Source organism: Sphaerodactylus townsendi, linkage group LG01 (assembly GCF_021028975.2).
Source record: "Sphaerodactylus townsendi isolate TG3544 linkage group LG01, MPM_Stown_v2.3, whole genome shotgun sequence".
Taxonomy (NCBI): Eukaryota; Metazoa; Chordata; class Lepidosauria; order Squamata; family Sphaerodactylidae; genus Sphaerodactylus; species Sphaerodactylus townsendi.
In genome coordinates this window covers 9,068,409-9,085,599 of record NC_059425.1, presented here as the reverse complement: position 1 = coordinate 9,085,599, position 17,191 = coordinate 9,068,409, and the positions used below count along the sequence as shown (strand labels likewise).

General features: G+C 49.9%; 1 protein-coding gene across 3 annotated transcripts in view; it reads left to right on the top strand.

Moving 5' to 3' along the window:
• Positions 1-17,191, top strand: part of SHC1 (SHC adaptor protein 1) — a 68,484-nt gene that overhangs the window by 2,088 nt on the left and 49,205 nt on the right. Inside the window, exon 1 of one of the 3 annotated variants that reach the window (XM_048510514.1) lies at positions 8,938-9,203. The exons of the other annotated variants lie outside the window; for them this stretch is intronic. Within the exon in view, the coding sequence (XP_048366471.1) occupies positions 9,156-9,203 (48 nt within the window). The 5' untranslated portion in view covers positions 8,938-9,155. Of the gene's footprint in view, positions 1-8,937; positions 9,204-17,191 lie in introns of those variants that run through there. 3 annotated transcript variants of the gene reach the window in all.

Below are 17,191 nucleotides of genomic sequence, written 5' to 3'. Positions count from 1 at the left end.
CTTTTGACATGGGCAGAGGAGCCTGTGAATACAGGCTTGGAAAGAGCGGAGGCCCGATTGCACATCTGTTCTGGCGACGTCATGCTGCTGCCTCTTGGCTTTCTGTAGTTCTGCTGGCCCCCTGGAGGAAAAACTTCCCTTGTCTCTAAGCCTCCTCTTTTGTGGGGTGGGGGTGGGGGGCACAGACGGATGTTTCCTGCTTTTGTCTGCGTTTTGCAGTAAATGTTCCTCCCCTTGGCTTCTGGGTTGTTCTTGCGCCACAGTCTTGATTCTTGTGGTAACTCCTGGGTACCTTTAAAGTGGACTGAGAATTATGCAACTCGAAGTTCTTTGTTCTTTTTTCCCTTTATCGTGTGGTCTGATAAAGTGTTCTCAAGGTAAAGTTTCCCTTTCAGTCGTGTCCGACCCTGGGGTACCACTGGGAGCAGTGATTTTATAGGCAAGCCTCTTTTGTGGGGTAGTTTGCCATTGCTTTCCCTGGCTATTCTTTACCTCCTAGCTATGTGCTAGGTACTCATTTACCGACCAAGGAATGGATGGATGGCTAAGTTGACCATGAGCCAGCTGCCAGGATATCTGACCCACAGGGGGCTCGAACTCCTGACCGTGTGAGTGGCAGTGCAAGCACTTAACCACTATGCCACGCGGCTCTTCCAATGAACTTTAAAGCCCGTGCTCTGTCATTTGGTAGGTGAAGCTTGCTTAAAGTGGAAATAATTGTATCCCGCTACTCCGCATTGGTCAGACCTTGCCTAGAGTACTGTGTTCAGTTCTGGGCACCGCAATTCAAGAAGGAAATTGACAAGCTGGAATGGGTCCAGAGGAGGGCAACCAAAATGGTCAAAGGTCTGGAATCCATGTCCTACAAAGAGAGACTTAGGGAGCTGGGGATGTTTAGTCTGGAGAAGCGAAGGTTAAGAGGTGACCTGATAGCCATGTTCAGATATTTGAAGGGATGTCGGTGAGGGAGCAAGCTTGTTTTCTGTCGCTCCAGAGACTAGGACCAGGGGCTCAAGGGGAAGGAAAAGAGATTCCACCTAAACATCAGGAAAAACTTCCTGACCGTCAGGGCTGTTCAACAGTGGAATGCACGGCCCCGGAGAGTGGTGGAGTCTCCTTCTTTGGAGGTTTTTAAAGAGAGGCTGGAGTACTTTGGTTGTGTGTTCCTGCATGACAGGGGGTTGGACTTGATGGCCCTTGGGGTCTCTTCCAACTCTGGGATTCTAAACTGAATTGCATCCTTGGTCCGTTGGAGTTAGTATTGTCTGCTCAGGCTGGCAGCCGCTCTCCAAAGGCTCACGTTTTTCACATCATCTCCTGCCTGTTCCTTTTTAACTGGAGATTCCCAGGATCGAACCGGAGACTCTCCAGGCCAAACAGAGGTTCTTCTCCTTTGTCTAGCTGAGCCCCGTTCCATTGCACAATCTCTGCTCCCAGAGGGTGGGATACTATTTTCACAGGAATGTGAGTAAGCAGCGTGCATAAGACGCGTCAGCTACAAAATGCCCCAAAGAGATAATTTCTTCTAGGCAGAGTCGCTTTCTCGTGCTCCGTGTGCGACGTGACTCAGAACTTTGAAAACAGGAGGCGCAAATAGCTGCCGAGGCGTGTGTGTTATCTTTGTGTGTGACATACATAGATAACGTCTGGGGCTCTGTAACCCGACGAACGCACATGTGGGGAACAAGTCAGATTGCATAGATTGACGTGCGGTTCTGTGGGACGAACCCCGCCGGGTCTGTTCTGCTATTGGTGGGGTTTCTCTTCTCCCTTCTCCTTCTAGTTGGCTTTCACCTTGATTTTTCTCTGCTACCTTCGCGCCTGTCTGGATTGCGCTACTGTACTGTTGTGTTCAGGCGTCTGATACTGCTGTGCTCGGGCTTGTCTGAGCCAGCGCGGTGCAATGGTTAAGAGCAGCAGACTCTAATTCGGAGAACCGGGTTTGATTCCCCACTCCTCCACCTGAGTGGCGAAGGCTTGTCTGGTGAACCAGGTGTGTTCCTGCACTCCTACATTCCTGCTGGTTGACCTTGGGCCAATCCCAGTTCTCTCTGAACTCTCTCAGCCCCACCTGCCTCCCAAGGTGCCTGTTGTGGGGAGAGGAAGGGAAGGAGTTTGTAGGCCACTCACAGGAAGAAGAAGAAGAAGAAGAGTTTGGATTTACATCCCCCCTTTCTCTCCTGCAGGAGACTCAAAGAGGCTTACAATCTCCTTGCCCTTCCCCCCTCACAACAAACACCCTGTGAGGTAGGTGGGGCTGAGAGAGCTCCCAGAAGCTGTGACTAGCCCAAGGTCACCCAGCTGGCGTGTGTGGGAGTGCACAGGCTAATCTGAATTCCCCAGAGAAGCCTCCACAGCTCAAGATGGCAGAGCTGGGAATCAAACCCGGTTCCTCCAGATTAGATACACGAGCTCTTAACCTCCTACGCCACTGCTGCGAAAGGCAGGGTATAAATCCACTCTTCCTTTTCTCATGCCAAACTTCGGCCTGATTAAAGACACGCTCCCCTTGTTTCTGTGTGATTCACTGCCCCGGATTTGTCTCCAGATTGGACAGAGGGGAACCCAGAGCTATGGCTCCTCCTGAGCAGGAATCAGCTACAGAGGCCAATAATTTTGTGTGTTGTGAGTGACGGAACAATCACAGCTGATGTAGAGGAAAGCCCCCCTCCCCCAAGACTAATCCAACAGAGTCCAGGCTGGAGAAATGACTCATGCAGAGATACAACAGTCTGACACGAAGAGATGGGCATCCTTGTATGAATCAATCTTGACAGACGGAGCAGTGTTTGGTCCTCATTTGGTTAAATCATCAAACTTGAGACAATGTCCTGTTGGAGGGGAAAGAGCCACAGAAATGCGTCAAAGGCCTGTGAGTCCCTTCTGTGTGCCAGGGGGTCTTAGCCGGAGCTGTCAGCAGCCGGACCAAATGAGGTGAGCCATCACATTTGATGTAGAGGAATGGCCCTCCTCCGGAGGCTGATTCAGTAGCGTCAAGGCCAGTGGAGTGACTCATGCAGAGATGCAACAGGCAAGTATTTCCGCTGTATCTCTGGATTACTGGTAACTGTCTGTCATTTTGAATTCTGACTCTGCCCTCTGGGGTATTAGCTCCCCCTCCTATTTTGGTGTCATCTGCAAATTTGATTAGCATCGACTACCTCAGGAGCAGCAGTGGCGTAGGAGGTTAAGAGCTCGTGTATCTAATCTGGAGGAACCGGGTTTGATTCCCAGCTCTGCCGCCTGAGCTGTGGAGGCTTATCTGGGGAATTCAGATTAGCCTGGGCACTCCCACACACGCCAGCTGGGTGACCTTGGGCTAGTCACAGCTTCTGGGAGCTCTCTCAGCCCCACCTACCTCACAGGGTGTTTGTTGTGAGGGGGGAAGGGCAAGGAGATTGTCAGCCCCTTTGAGTCTCCTGCAGGAGAGAAAGGGGGGGATATAAATCCAAACTCTTCTTTTTCCTCAGAGTGTGGTGGTCTCTTCTTCTTTGGAGGTTTTTAAAGAGAGACTGGATGGCCCTCTGTTAGGAGTGCTTTGATCGTGTGTTCCTTCATTGCAGGGGGTTGGACTTGATGGCCCTTTGAGGTCCCTTTCAATTCTATGATTCTATTTTATGCATTTCTGAGTTTCTAAACTTTTTCTGTGTTGCCCGGTGGCCTTCACGAGTCGTCTGCGCCCTCCACAAAATTCCCGTTTAATTTCTTACGCCGACCAGCAATATGTCAAAACCGTGATGGGGAAAGTTGCAACGTGGAACGGACAACTGTATTCCCTGCCAAGCAGCTGCTGGTGTACGATTTGATGCTTTATGATGTTGTCCTCATCTTAACGCCTTCCCAGACCTGGTTGGGTCTTTTGGATTGAATGTGGAGGGCCCTCTTCCCTCTACCATCACCGCCGACTTCTGGAAAATCACTGTCTTCGGTCCCACCCTTTATCAGGAGGCCCCCGGTTTCAAGGGTTTTTGGTACTAAAATGGAACATGTAGCCTGAAATAGCTGCTTTGGAAACACGCTTAGGAAATGCGCTCTGCGTTCAGCTGCGGTGTCTGTAAACTGGCTTCAGCTAAAACTTGCGGGGTGGGGCAGTGTCGGAATTTGGATTACAGCGGGTTAAGGTTTGTGACAGACCGCAGCAATTACAGAAAAGCAGAGCGTATTCTGCTCGGGGCAGGTTGTTGTGTTAGGTCTGACAAACCATGTTTGATGAATTAGTTCCAATTACAAACTGTTGATTTTGTATGCAGGGTACATTCAAGGACTCTCTCTCTCTCTCTCTCTCTGTGTGCGTGTAATATGTACACGCTTCTTTTCAGCACAAGCGTTCTCAAGCGGGTAGCTGTTAAGATATTGTAAAAGATGCTCTTCATGAACGGAGCTGGGTCCAAGCACCGCCTTCCAGCGTGGTGTCGTGGTGAAGAGCAGGTGGATTCTAATCTGGAGAACCGAGTTTGATTCCCCGCTCCTCCACCTGAGCGGCGGAGGCTGATCTGGTGAACCAGGTGTGCTTCCGCACTCCTGCTTTCCTGCTGGGTGACCTTGGGCCATTCACAGTTCTCTCAGAACTCTCTCAGCCCCACCTGCCTCACAAGGTGTCTGTTGTGGGGAGAGGAAGGGAAAGGAGCTTGTAAGCCACCTTGAGTCTCCTTCCGGGAGAGAAAGGTGAGGTATGAATCCAAACTGTTCTTCTCCTTCCGATGCTCTGATGGATACAAAAATGCAGGTAGGCAAGTTGAAGATGGGGGACCTCTGCTAGAAGTAGAACCTGCCCAATGGAGAGGTACCTGGTTACCTGGCCAATTCTGTATTTGTTGCACTGGAAAGCCAGCTTGCTCGAACTCAGAACAGACATTCGAGGGACTCTGTAGGTAATTGTTGTGATGGTTACATGTGGGTGAGGGAGCAAGCTGGTTTTCTGCTGCTCCAGAGACTAGGACCAGGAGTATTGGGTTCAAGGTGAAGGAAAACATCAGGAAGAACTTCCTGACCGTCATGGCTGTCACTTGGAGGAGGTCAGGGATCTTGTTCCTGTTGACAGCAGAGGAGAGGACTTGTAATAATGGGTTTGAATTACAGGCAGAAAGGTTCCAGCTGGATATTAGGAAACAAATTTTCCAGTAAGAATTGTGCAATATTGGAATCGGCTGGGGAGTTCCCCCTCCCGGGCAGTTTTCAAGCAGCAGCTAGACAAACACTCATCAGGGATGCTCTACGCCAGGGGTGTCCAACTCTGGCACTTTAGATATTCATGGACTACAATTCCCATCAGCCCCTTCTGGCATGGACAATGGGAACTGTAGTCCATGCACAACTGAAGCACCCGAGTTGGACACCCTTGCTCTAGGCCCGTGGTGGCGAACGTTTGGCACTCCAGATGTTATGGACTACAATTCCCATCAGCCCCTGCCAGCATGGCCAATTGACCATGCTGGCAAGGGCTGATGGGAATTGTAGTCCATAACATCTGGAGTGCCAAACGTTCGCCACCACAGCTCTAGGCTGATGCTGCACTGAGAAGGGGAGTCAAACTAGAGGGTTCCTTCCAACTCTATGATTCTACGATCCCATTTCGTGGAAGAAGAATGGATCTAGATGAGCCGCTAATTTCCTGATCTTCCTCTGGCTTCCCCATTCCTTTCCGTTTGCTTCGTGGAAGGCGAGCTCATCAAAAGCTGTAAGTGCCAGGGAGCCTCCAGTGTTTCACAGCAGTCTATCTCCAAATACGGGAAGCAGGGAGGCAATGAATGGAGCTTCAACAGAAGCATCTGACTGGTTGTTTTTGGAAGCAGAATGAAGAAGAGTTGGACTTATATCCCCCCCTTTCTCTCCTGTAAAGAGACTCAAAGGGGCTTGCAATCTCCATTCCCTCCCCCTCCCCCTTGACAAACACCTTGTGAGGTAGGTGGGGCTGAGAGAGCTCCGAAGAGCTGTGACTAGTCCAAGGTCACCCAGCTGGCATGTGTTGGAGTGCACAGGCTAATCTGGTTCCCCAGATCAGCCTCTGTCACTCAGGTGGAAGAGTGGGGAATGAAACCCGGCTCTCCAGATTAGAGTGCACCTGCTCTTAACCACTATACCACACTGTCTCTTCAAAATCCTGGGCCAAATGGACGTGGGGTCTGGTCTGGGAGGGACAGTTCTTCCTTTCTGTTAAGGAATGGACATTTGTAAAGGATCTACAGGTAGGGAGCCCTGCATGCTAGATAAAGAATCTGATTGGCTGCTGTGGGTTTTGCGAGCCGTACAGCCACGAAAATAGCCCGTAAAACCCACAACAGCCAGTTGATCCCGGCCGCGAAAGCCTTCGACGACATTAGGAATCCGATCCTTTCCTGAATTCGATGCCCACAGCTCAGAAGCCACATCCCAATTCATTTTGCCTCTGAGGCTAGCAAAAGTTCAAAGAACTAGTTGGGTTTGAGACAGGGTTCTTGAATCCCTGGCTAGAGAAGGGTCTTGAGTTTGGATGGATTCTGGAAAGTGCTGCCAAGTTGCGACTGAGTTGCGGCAATTAAGGAGGGTTTTCAAGGTAAGAACCTAAGCAAGAGCCAGCTGGATCAGACCAGAGTCCATCTAGTCCAACACTCTGCTACTCGCAGTGGCCCACCAGGTGCCTTTGGGAGCTCACCTGTTGCTGCTGCTCCCGAGCACCTGGTCTGCTAAGGCATTTGCAATCTCCAGGTCAGGAGGGATCCAAGACTGAGTAGCCACAGATTAGAGCTTCTCCTCCATCGAAATCTGTCAAGCCCCTTTTAAAGCTATCCACGTGAGTGGCCATCACCACCTCCTGTGGCAGCCTATTCCAAACACCAATCACGCGTTGTGTGAAGAAATGTTTCCTTTTATTAGTCCAAATTCAGAGGTTGTTTGCCACGATACAGGTCTATCAAAACTAGGACAAAGAGGCTTAGAGACAGCTTCTACTCTAGAGCTGTGGCTATGCTGAACTCCGCGGCTTCGTGTTGATGTGTTTGGGGCTGTGTAGGGATGGGTGGAGGAAGGGGAAAGTGAGGATGGGATATGAGTCTGAAATTGTGTGCATCGAGGAATGCTGCTGTAAATTTCGTTGTGCGTGCACAATGACAATAAAAATGCTTATGCTTATGCTGCCTGTGTGTAGCAACCTCTGACTCCCTTGGTGGTCTCCCACCCAAATGCTAAGAAGGGCCAGCCTTGTTTAGCTTCCAAGATCTGATGAGATCGGGCCAGCCTGAGCCAATCAGGTCAGGGCAAAAAACAGGCAGAGGTTGTCTGCCATTGCCTGCCTGCCTCTGCGTAGCAACTCCCGACTCCCTTGGTGGTCTCCCATCCAAATACGAATCAGGACCAAGCCCTCTTGAAGCTACAGAGATCGATGAGAGTCCGTGACCCTGAACCACTCGGTTCAGGAATGAATTTCACTGGATGTTTTACTGGATATGTGAGTTTTACTGGATATTTACCATATACATGAGTTTTATTACTGCATACTTTCTCATGGCTTCCTTGATGCTTCCGCACCCAAGATGAGGCGGCGGAACCGATGCGACGGCCGTTGGAATCTTTGAGTAGCTGTCGTTTCTGTCGATGCTTTTTAAAAATTACAATTAGGAGGTTTGATTAAAGATATTTTGTCCTCTGCATTCCGGTCTTGTTTCCCGGTTGCTGAGTTGTAGCTACCTTGGTGGACCGAGAGAAGCCACGAATCTCTTTTCTTGCACAGAGACCTTGTGAGGCAGGTGAGGCTGACAGAGTCCTGAGAGAATTGCACTACACCATTAAGACGCTGTCATGGGTCCAAGCGCCACCATCCAACGTGGCATAGTGGTTAAGAGCAGGCACATTCTAATCTGGAGAACTGGGTTTGATTCCCCACTCCTCCACATGAGTGGTGGAGGCTTATCCTGGTGGGGCCAGGTGTGTTTCCACACTCCTACGTTCCTGCTGGGTGACCTTGGGCTAGTCACAGTTCTCTCTGAACTCTCTCAGCCGCACCTGCCTCACAGGGTGTCTGTTGTGGGGAGAGGAAGGGAAAGGAGCTTGTAGGCCACCTTGAGTCTCCTTGAGATAAAGGTGGGGTATAAATCCAAACTCTTCTTCCTTCTTCGTGAGCAGCGTAGTGGTTAAGAGCAGATGTATTCTAATCTAGAGCAGGGGTAGGGAACCTGCGGCTCTCCAGATGTTCAGGAACTACAATTCCCATCAGCCCCTACCAGCATGGCCAATTGGCCATGTACTAACAGAAACTGATTCATTGTAGTTCAGGCTATCTGGAAAGCTTACTGATTCCCTACCCCTGATCTAGAGGAACGGGGTTTGATTCCCGTTCTGCCGCTTGAGCTGTGGAGGCTTATCTGGGTAATTCAGATTAGCCTGTACACTCCCACACACGCCAGCTGGGTGACCTTGGGCTAGTCACAGTTCTTTGGAGCTCTCTGAGCCCCACCTACCTCACAGGGTGTTTGTTGTGGCGGGGGGGAAGGGGAAGGAGATTGTAAGCCCCTTTTGTCTCCTATAGGAGAGAATGGGGGGGATATAAATCCAACTCCTCCTTCTTCCTCCTCGTTCCTAACCATCAGGGCTGTTCAACGGTGGAATTCACCACCAGAGAGGGTGGTATAGTCTCCCTCTTTGTAGGTTTTTAAAGAGAAGCTGAATGGCCATCGGTCAGGAGTGCTTTGATTGTGTGTTCCTGCATTGAAGGGGGTTGGACTTGGTGGCCCTGGTGGCCTCTCCCAACTCTATGATTCTATCATCTGCCACTTTTTCTTTCTCGTGGCCGCCGCCGTTCCGTTTGTCCCGAAACGAATCTGAGCTTCGCAGAGCCTCCGGGACAGAAAGTGAAGTTTCAAAAGCACGGAGACGGCTGCAGCTCTTGCTCATTCTTGTTCAGCCGCCGGTCACCTGGGGACGAAGGAATGTCTGGGTTGTGCACGGGGTGTCATTTTCTCAGCCCTGCCTGGAGGGGTGGTGGCGGACATCTCGAGTTTCATGGCTTAAAAAAAAATCGGAATGCCCCAAAATTAAAGGGGGAGAAAGAGAGAGAGAGATAAGGAAACACCAGCCCCTTTGGATATATTTTAGTCTCTTTTGTCTAGGGAGGAAGAGGAGGAGCGACTCGATTCCAGAAGGGAGAGGGCGCCATCCTCCTTGTCCTGGCTTTTATCCTATTTATGTTTCACCCTTCTGGGGTTAGGAAGGGGAGGCCGTGCAGCAGGAAGGTAGGGGGGACTAAGTTTGTAGATCACTTCACTTGCTGGGCGATCCTCCCCACCGTGTGTATGCCGGGGCATTCCCCTTTACGGGCTGTCGCGCACGGCCTGCGAGTGTCGTCCAGTAGACGCCTGCAACATCATTCCTTCCGCGGGAAGGTTCAGAGAGCTGGAACTGGGTCACGGGGATCGTGCCACGTCTCCCTCTGCTGACACGGAAGACGCAGATCTATTTCTGCAGGCACTGCGTGCAGGGGGCAGGAGGCACCCCCATTTCCCTTTCTCCCCGTGCAGACACACAGTGGCTTAAGCCCATGAGACTGTTTGTTTATTTCATTTGTACTCCGCCTTTTTCCCCCCCACTGGGGATCCAAAGTGGCTGATGTCATTCCCCCAACCCTGTGCTGCAGGTTAAACTGAGAAGGTGTGACTGGCTGAAGGTCACCCCGCATATTTCCATGGCATTTGGGGATTCAAAGCATGGTCTCTCTGCCCGAATATCCTCCCCACTGCATCAGGACCTCCTGTAGTCCAGAACAGTTGATTCTGGCTGGCCCCAGTTCTCTGTCACCTCCGGCAGAATTCTTTCCCATCTTTACGGATTGAGAGGCGATGGATTCAAGACACCAGGAATTTGAACAGGAGACACCCACCACCCACCCAGCCCACAGGAGGAGGAGCCATCTCCTTTAAAAGCCTGCCGCAGGCATAATCTCTACCTTGTTGACATTAGAGGCTGGATTTTACTTGGTCGGATTCTCTTGAGCCTTAATTCCGTTAGTTGCTTAGAAAAATGTATGTGCCGTAGTCTATGACTACAGAGATGAGTTCCCCTGGAGAAAATTACTGCTTGGGGTTTGTGTGTGGACTCTATGGCAGTGGTGGCGAACCTATGGCACGGATGCCAGAGGTGGCACTCAGAGCCCTCTCTGTGGGCACGCGTGCATAGAGTTCGTCATGTGATAATAGTGTAACTATTTCAGGGAGATTATTAGCATTAAACCTAAGACCTAGCTTTGGGGAAGCAATGTAGGTAACCCTGTTAAGCGCTGTTAAACCCTACTGATTTTCATGGGAAGAACGAAAGTGTGATCCTTTACCTGGGAGTAAGCTCGGTTGCTGGCAATGGGGTTTGCTTCTGAGTAAACCCTCCTAGGGTCGTGATTCACCCATTCGAAGCGTTGCACAGTTGCTTCAAAGCCACCGACTACCACCAAGCTTACTCCCGAGTAACGCGCGCCTTGGAACCAATAGTTTTTTCTATATTAAAATCTCAGTATTCAGGTTAAATTTGCCGTGTTGGCACTTTACAATAAATAAGTGGGTTTTGGGTTTCAGTTTGGGCACTTGGTCTCAAAAAGGTTCGCTATCACTGCTCTATGGCATGATTTGCCAATGAAGTTCCTCTCCCTCAAACCCCGCCCTCCCCACGCTCCACCCCCTAAACCTCCAGGTCTTTCCCAACCCAGAATTGGCTACCCTGGTCCCAGGGTCCCCGGCGGGGTCTTCCTCTGCTCTGCTCCCTGCATGACATGTAAGGGAAGAAGGTGGGGCCAAAACTGAGGTCTTCCACATACCTGCAAAGCAAAGAATCTCCTGTTAAGCATCGACCACCCACCCAAAATACCAACATCGACTCTGGCCCATTTCTGCTCCTCAGCCGAGGAACTTTCTTGGCCATATTTTCTGAGATCCATTTAACTGAAGAGGCTCGAAATGGAACCTGGGATTTCCCACATTTGAGGTTGCCACCTCCAGGCTGGGACATTCCTGGAGATTTGGGGGGGGAGGTGAATCCTGCAGAGGGTGGTATTGGGGAGGGGCAGGTCTTCATCAGGTCTCACGCCATAGAGCGCCCCCCCTGCCCCTCGTCCAAATTGGCCATGCTGGCACGGGCTGATGGGATTTGTAGTCCATGAACATCTGGAGAGCCGCAGGTTGCAGACCCCTGGTGTAGTGTGAAGATCAGTTGTCGTTCCAGATTTCCAGGTCTTGCTTGGAGGTTATCAAAAAGAATATTCCAGGCTCAAGTGTTGTGAAACACAGTTTCCTTAAATAACGCTTAACAAACACATAGATATTACTACATTCGTAAGGATATTTTTACTAGAACAAGAATTTTTACGCCCTTACAATGATACAACGCAAACAAAAAACTCTTTACGTGGGTATGAGATATACAATATACAAGGAGCTAACTAGCCCCCCCCCCCCCCCCCCCCCCGGTTACATTATGCCTCGTGAACACCTTCTGTGGTCCCATCTGTGGAAAAATTTGTGTTCACGTTGTTATGGTGTTTGGAGATTAGTACTGGTCTGGTTTCCTGCAGGTGTTTATCATAAAGTTAATGTATGCAATTGAATTTTATGTTGTATTTTGTAGGAGAGGCATCACGTTGGAAAAAAAGAGAGAAACAAATCTTTTTTGTGTTAATCATTAAGAATTTTTTACGAGGTCTTTATGTTTGTGAGTACGATAACGTAAGTCCAACGTCATTTATTATTTTATAGCAGATAACTTGATTTCTCATGAGGATATTTTGTGCTTATGTTAGCTCGCCCCTTGTTTATTGTATACTTATCTTAAAGGGTTTTTTGTCCAATCCAATCCAAAAACCTGTAATAGGCATAAACCAGAAGTACCATACATTTCAAATACAAAAACAGGATTATTGTTATATATCATGTAGAACGGGGTTTTTTTGTTTGAGATATATCATTGCAATGACATAAAAATGATTGTTCTAGTAAAAATATCATTGTGAAGGTAGTAATACCTATATCAGGGGTGTCCAACTCTGGCGCTTCAGATGTTCATGGACTACAAATTCCATTAGCCCTTGCTGGCATGGCTAATTGGTCACGCCAACAGGGGCTGATGGGAATTGTAGTCCACGAACATCTGAAGCACCAGAGTTGGACACCTGACCTATATGTTTGTTAAGCATTATTTAAGGAAACGGTGTTTTACAGTACTTGAGCCTCAAAGGTAGAGGATATTCTTTTTGGTCACTTTCAGGTGTACCTACCTTGCTTGGAGGCTAGCAGCCCCGCCCCCCAACCTTGGCCACAGTGATCCTTTCCTGCCTGAAGCGGGATGTCCATTTTGTTGGGATAAGTGCTCCTGGTAGTTGGAGATTATCCCTTATCGTAGTTAGCAGAGCGGCACGGGTGGCTAGAACACAGCAGAAGCCCTTACCTCGTGTGCGTGCGTGTGCGTGACGGATCCCAATGTACGGCAAGCTTGCACAAAAGAAAGTCGGAGTCAGTTGTAGCTTCTAATCTAGTAAAAAGAGTATTTATTAGTGAACTCCATTCTGGATAGAAAGGTAGGTAGAGTCACTATGCTATCCTAATCTAGCTGGATGGAGATGGATGCGAGGAGCATCCATCCTCTCTCTAGGCATGGTAGGAATAGAAAGGGAGAAGGGGTCGAGGAAGAAGCCGGAAGGAAGGAAGTCCCTGAGAGTATCAGTCTAACATCAAAGGGATAGAACCAGCATGATAGAGTAAAGGTGTCAAATCCCTAGGTCCCTCTCTAGCCACTAGCTCTCTAGTAAAAAAACCCTCTGTAGGTTGAGGCAGGAAACAGCGTAAAGTCCTTCACTTCCAACATTTATCATGCTATTCACCCTCCAACAGTGTTTTCCTGGCCGAACTGGTGCAGATCTGAGCTCCCACCCCCCTTTAGTGGCTCAGGCTGTGCTTGGCAGGCTGTGTACCCCCCCCCCCCATCTTGCCTTTGGCTCTCCCTCCCTCGGGAGGTCATTAATCACCCGCTTGTTTACCAGGCGGGCTCTTCCTGCTTGGTCAGAAAGGCAGCGCCATCCTGGAGGACTCTGGGCTGGGGCCGGCAGCTGGCTCTCGTTCCTCTGAGCAAACCCTCTTTATCTCGCCGCCTCCCGGGCTGATCTCTCTCCCAGCCCTTTGGCAGACCCAGGCTGGGTGTGAGGCGGCTGCAGATAAGGCGCAAGGAAGTTCCAGTCTGGGTTGTTTGGCCGGCTGGGATGCATTTCTGAGGTGCCGAGCGATACGTTAGCCCCTGGTTTGTGGGAGGTGGGAAAGGAAGGCCTCCTTTCAGGATCTGAAAACTCAGGATCTGAACGCTTAGGAGAAAGGCTGTGGATGCCTAAGGTATGTACGCAGGGGCCAGCGAGTCAGAGACGACCTACGGCGGTCCCAGCAAGCAGCTTTGAAGGCAGATGAGAAGCAAAGGTGGTTTGCTATGGCCTTCCTTTGCAGAGTTTTCCTTGGTGGTCTCCCTTTTGAGTACCGACTCTGCTTATCTTCCAACATATAATGACCCCAGCAAGGCAAGTGAGAAGCAGAGGTGGTTTGCCACAGCCTTCCTCTGCAGGGTCTTCCTTGGTGGTCTCCCTGCCAAGTACAGATCTTGCTTAGTTTCCAACATACAACAACCCCAGCAAGGGGCTTTCAAGATAAGTGAGGATTAAAGATAGTTTGCCACTGCCTTCCTCCGCACAGCCTTCCTTGGTGGTCTCCCTTAAGAACCTAAGAACTAGCCTGCTGGATCAGACCAGAGTCCATCTAGTCCAGCTCATACTCGCAAGAGTGGCTCCACTCAGGTGCCCCTTTGGGAGCTCACGTGCAGGAGGTGAAAGCAATGGCCTTCTGCTGCTGCTGCTGCTCCCGAGCACCTGGACTGTTAAGGCCTTTGCAATCTCAGATCAAAGAGGATCAAGATTGGTAGCCATAGATCGACTTCTCCTCCATCAATCTGTCCAAGCCCCTTTTAAAGCTATCCAGGTTAGTGGCCGTCACCACCTCCTGTGGCAGCATATTCCAAACACCAATCACACGTTGCGTGAAGAAGTGTTTCCTTTTATTAGTCCTAATTCTTCCCCCCAGCATTTTCAATGAATGCCCCCTGGTTCTAGTATTGTGAGAAATCCTAGTCCTTCAGAGATTGGGTGGGATAGAAATCCAACAAAATAAAAATAAAATAAATAAATAGTGCAGACCAGGCTTAGCTTCCACATAGAATGATCCCAGCCCGGCAGGTGGGAAGCAGAGGTGGTTTGCCACGGCCTTCCTCTGCAGCATCTTCCTCGGCCATTTCCCATCCGAGTACTTTTCTTGCTCAGTTCCCGAGATATAAAAGAATCAGGCTGTTCTGTTCTGCCTTCCCTCCAGACACCCTAGATACCAGGGCTAAACATGTGCGTTCCTGGGAGCAATGGAGCTGGTAATGGGGGTGCTGTCCTCTTGCACAAGGACCCTTCAGAGCCCTCGTTGGTGCAGTGGTTAAGATCAGGTGGATTCTAATCTGGAGAACTGGGTTTGATTCCCCGCTCTGCCACTTGAGCTGTGGAGGCTTGTCTGGGGAACTAGATTAGCCTGTGCACTCCAGCACATGCCAGCTGGGTGACCTTGGGCTAGTCACAATTCTTCGGAGCTCTATCAGCCCCACCTACCTCACAGGGTGTTTGCGGGGGTGGGAGGAAAAGGAGTTTGTAAGTCCCTTTGAGTCTCCTACAGTCTTCTTAAAAGAACCAGCATGGTGTAGTGGTTAACAGCAGGTGGATTCTAATCTGGACAACCAGGTTTGATTCCCCACTCCTCCATCTGAGTGGCTGAGGCTTATCTGGTGAGCCAGATGTGTTTCCCCACTCCTACATTCCTGCTAGTCACAATTCTCTCAGAACTCTCTCAGCCCCACCTGCCTCACCAGGTGTCTGTTGTGGGGAGAGGGAGGGAAAGGAGCTTGTAAACCACCTTGAGTCTCCTTACAGGAGAGAAAGTGGGTGGGGTATAAATCCAAACTCCTCCTCCTCCTCCTCCTCTCTAATATTTCACCGAGGAACATGGGCACAGGCTTGTAGCTCAGATTGCCCATCTGCAGGTGAACCCCGGAGCCGTCCCAAAATTACATCTGATCTGCACAGAGCAGTTGAAGAAGAAGAAGAGTTTGGATTTATATTCCCCCCTTTCTCTCCTGCAGGAGACTCAAAGGGCTGACAATCTCCTTGCCCTTCCCCCCTTACAACAAACACCCCGTGAGGTGGGTGGGGCTGAGAGAGCTCCGAGAAGCTGTGACTAGCCCAAGGTCACCCAGCTGGCGTGTGTGGGAGTGCCCAGGCTAATCTGAATTCCCCAGATAAGCCTCCACAGCTCAGGCGGCAGAGCTGGGAATCAAACCCGGTTCCTCCAGATTAGATACACGAGCTCTTAACCTCCTACGCCACTGCTGCTCACCTGGATAAGAGGACTGCTTTGAAGGCCAGCTGTGTAGCATCACATATTTGCTGCGCTCCATTCCCTCCACACGCCCCACTAGAGTAGCCATCTCTGGGAAGGGATATGCCTGGAGATTTTGGGGGTGGGGCCTGAGTGGACCGAGAAGTGAAAATAAGAGCACTGTTGTCTAAAACAGCTATGAATATACATAAATGCCGAAAGTTACAGAAATACAAAAATACAAGCCACTAACAATATACATGTACAGAAAATACAACTGTATTCATAGGGGCAATTATAATTTATGACAGTGATGGCGAACCTATGGCACGGGTGCCAGAGGTGGCACTCAGGGCCCTTTCTGTGGGCACGTACAAACAGAGTTCATCATGTCAGGGGGAAATGCCCCCCCCACACACATCTAGGCTGGCCTGGGCTGCTGGCCTCGATTATTAGCATTAAACCTAAGACCTAGTTTTGGGGAAGCAGTGTAGGTAACCCTGTTAAGTGTTGTTAAACCCCAGTGATTTTCATGCAAAGACCTAAATCGCGATCCTTTATCTGGGAGTAAGCTCGGTTGCTGGCAACGTGGCTTGCTTCTGAGTCAACCCTCCTAGGGTCGTGATTCACCCGTTCGAAGAGTTGCACAGTTGCTTCAAAGCAAAGCCACCTTTTACCACCAAGTTTACTCCTGAGTAACGCACGCCTCAGAGTCAACCATTTTTTAAAAACTAAAACCTCAGCATTCAGGTTAAATAGCCGGGTTGGCACTTTGCGATAAATAAGTGGGTTTTGGGTTGCAGTTTGGGCACTCGGTCTCGAAAAGGTTCGCTATCACTAATCCATGAGTTCTTTTTGTTTTGCTGTGTAATGAAACACAGATAGTTACAGTCCTTTGCTGCCAGCACACAAGAAGGGCTTGGTGGTTACAATAGCTGAACACCTCTGGAAACGGTATATAGGGCACGGCCAACCTTCCCTCTTTCTCATCAAAAATAGGAACAAAACAGAAAGTGTTCTGGGTAAATCAGGGCAAACGGTGTCATCTCTGGGCCATAGGATGCTAGGAATATCTCTAGGCCTGCATTCCTCTTAACGGATGACGCAAAACCTTTTCCTTGGTTCTGGGATTTTGGCCTGTTCAAGCATTTCCCCACATTCACGAGGACTAGAAACTCAGGTTGGTTTGGTTGTTGTGGGCTTTCTGGGCTGTGTGGCCGTGGTCTGATAGATCTTGTTCCTAATGTTTCACCTGGACCAGTGGCTGGCATCTTCAGAGGTGCATCACAGAGAGAAGTGTGTTAAACACTTTGTCCTGTGTTACACACTGTAACACGCTTCTCTCTGTAATACACCTCTGAAGATGCCAGCCACAGATGCAGGCTGCCACAGGAGGGGGTGATGGCCACTAACCTGGATAGCTTTAAAAGGGGCTTGGACAGATTTATGGAGGAGAAGTCGATCTCTGGCTCCCAATCTTGATCCTCCTTGATCTCATATTGCAAATGCCTTAGCAGACCAGGTGCTCAGGAGCAGCAGCAGCAGCAGAAGGCCATTGCTTTCACATCCTGCATGTGAGCTCCCAAAGGCACCTGGTGGGCCACTGCGAGTAGCAGAGAGCTGGACTAGATGGACTCTGGTCTGATCCAGCAGGCTCTTTCTTATGTTCTTAAGTTCTTCTTAAAGCCCACAACAACCAGTTGAGTCCGGCCACGAAAGCCTTCGACAATGCATTGGGTCGGTTTGTTGTTAAAGGGAAGGTGATGTTGCCAGGATTCTGAATTCTTCACCCCGAGCCA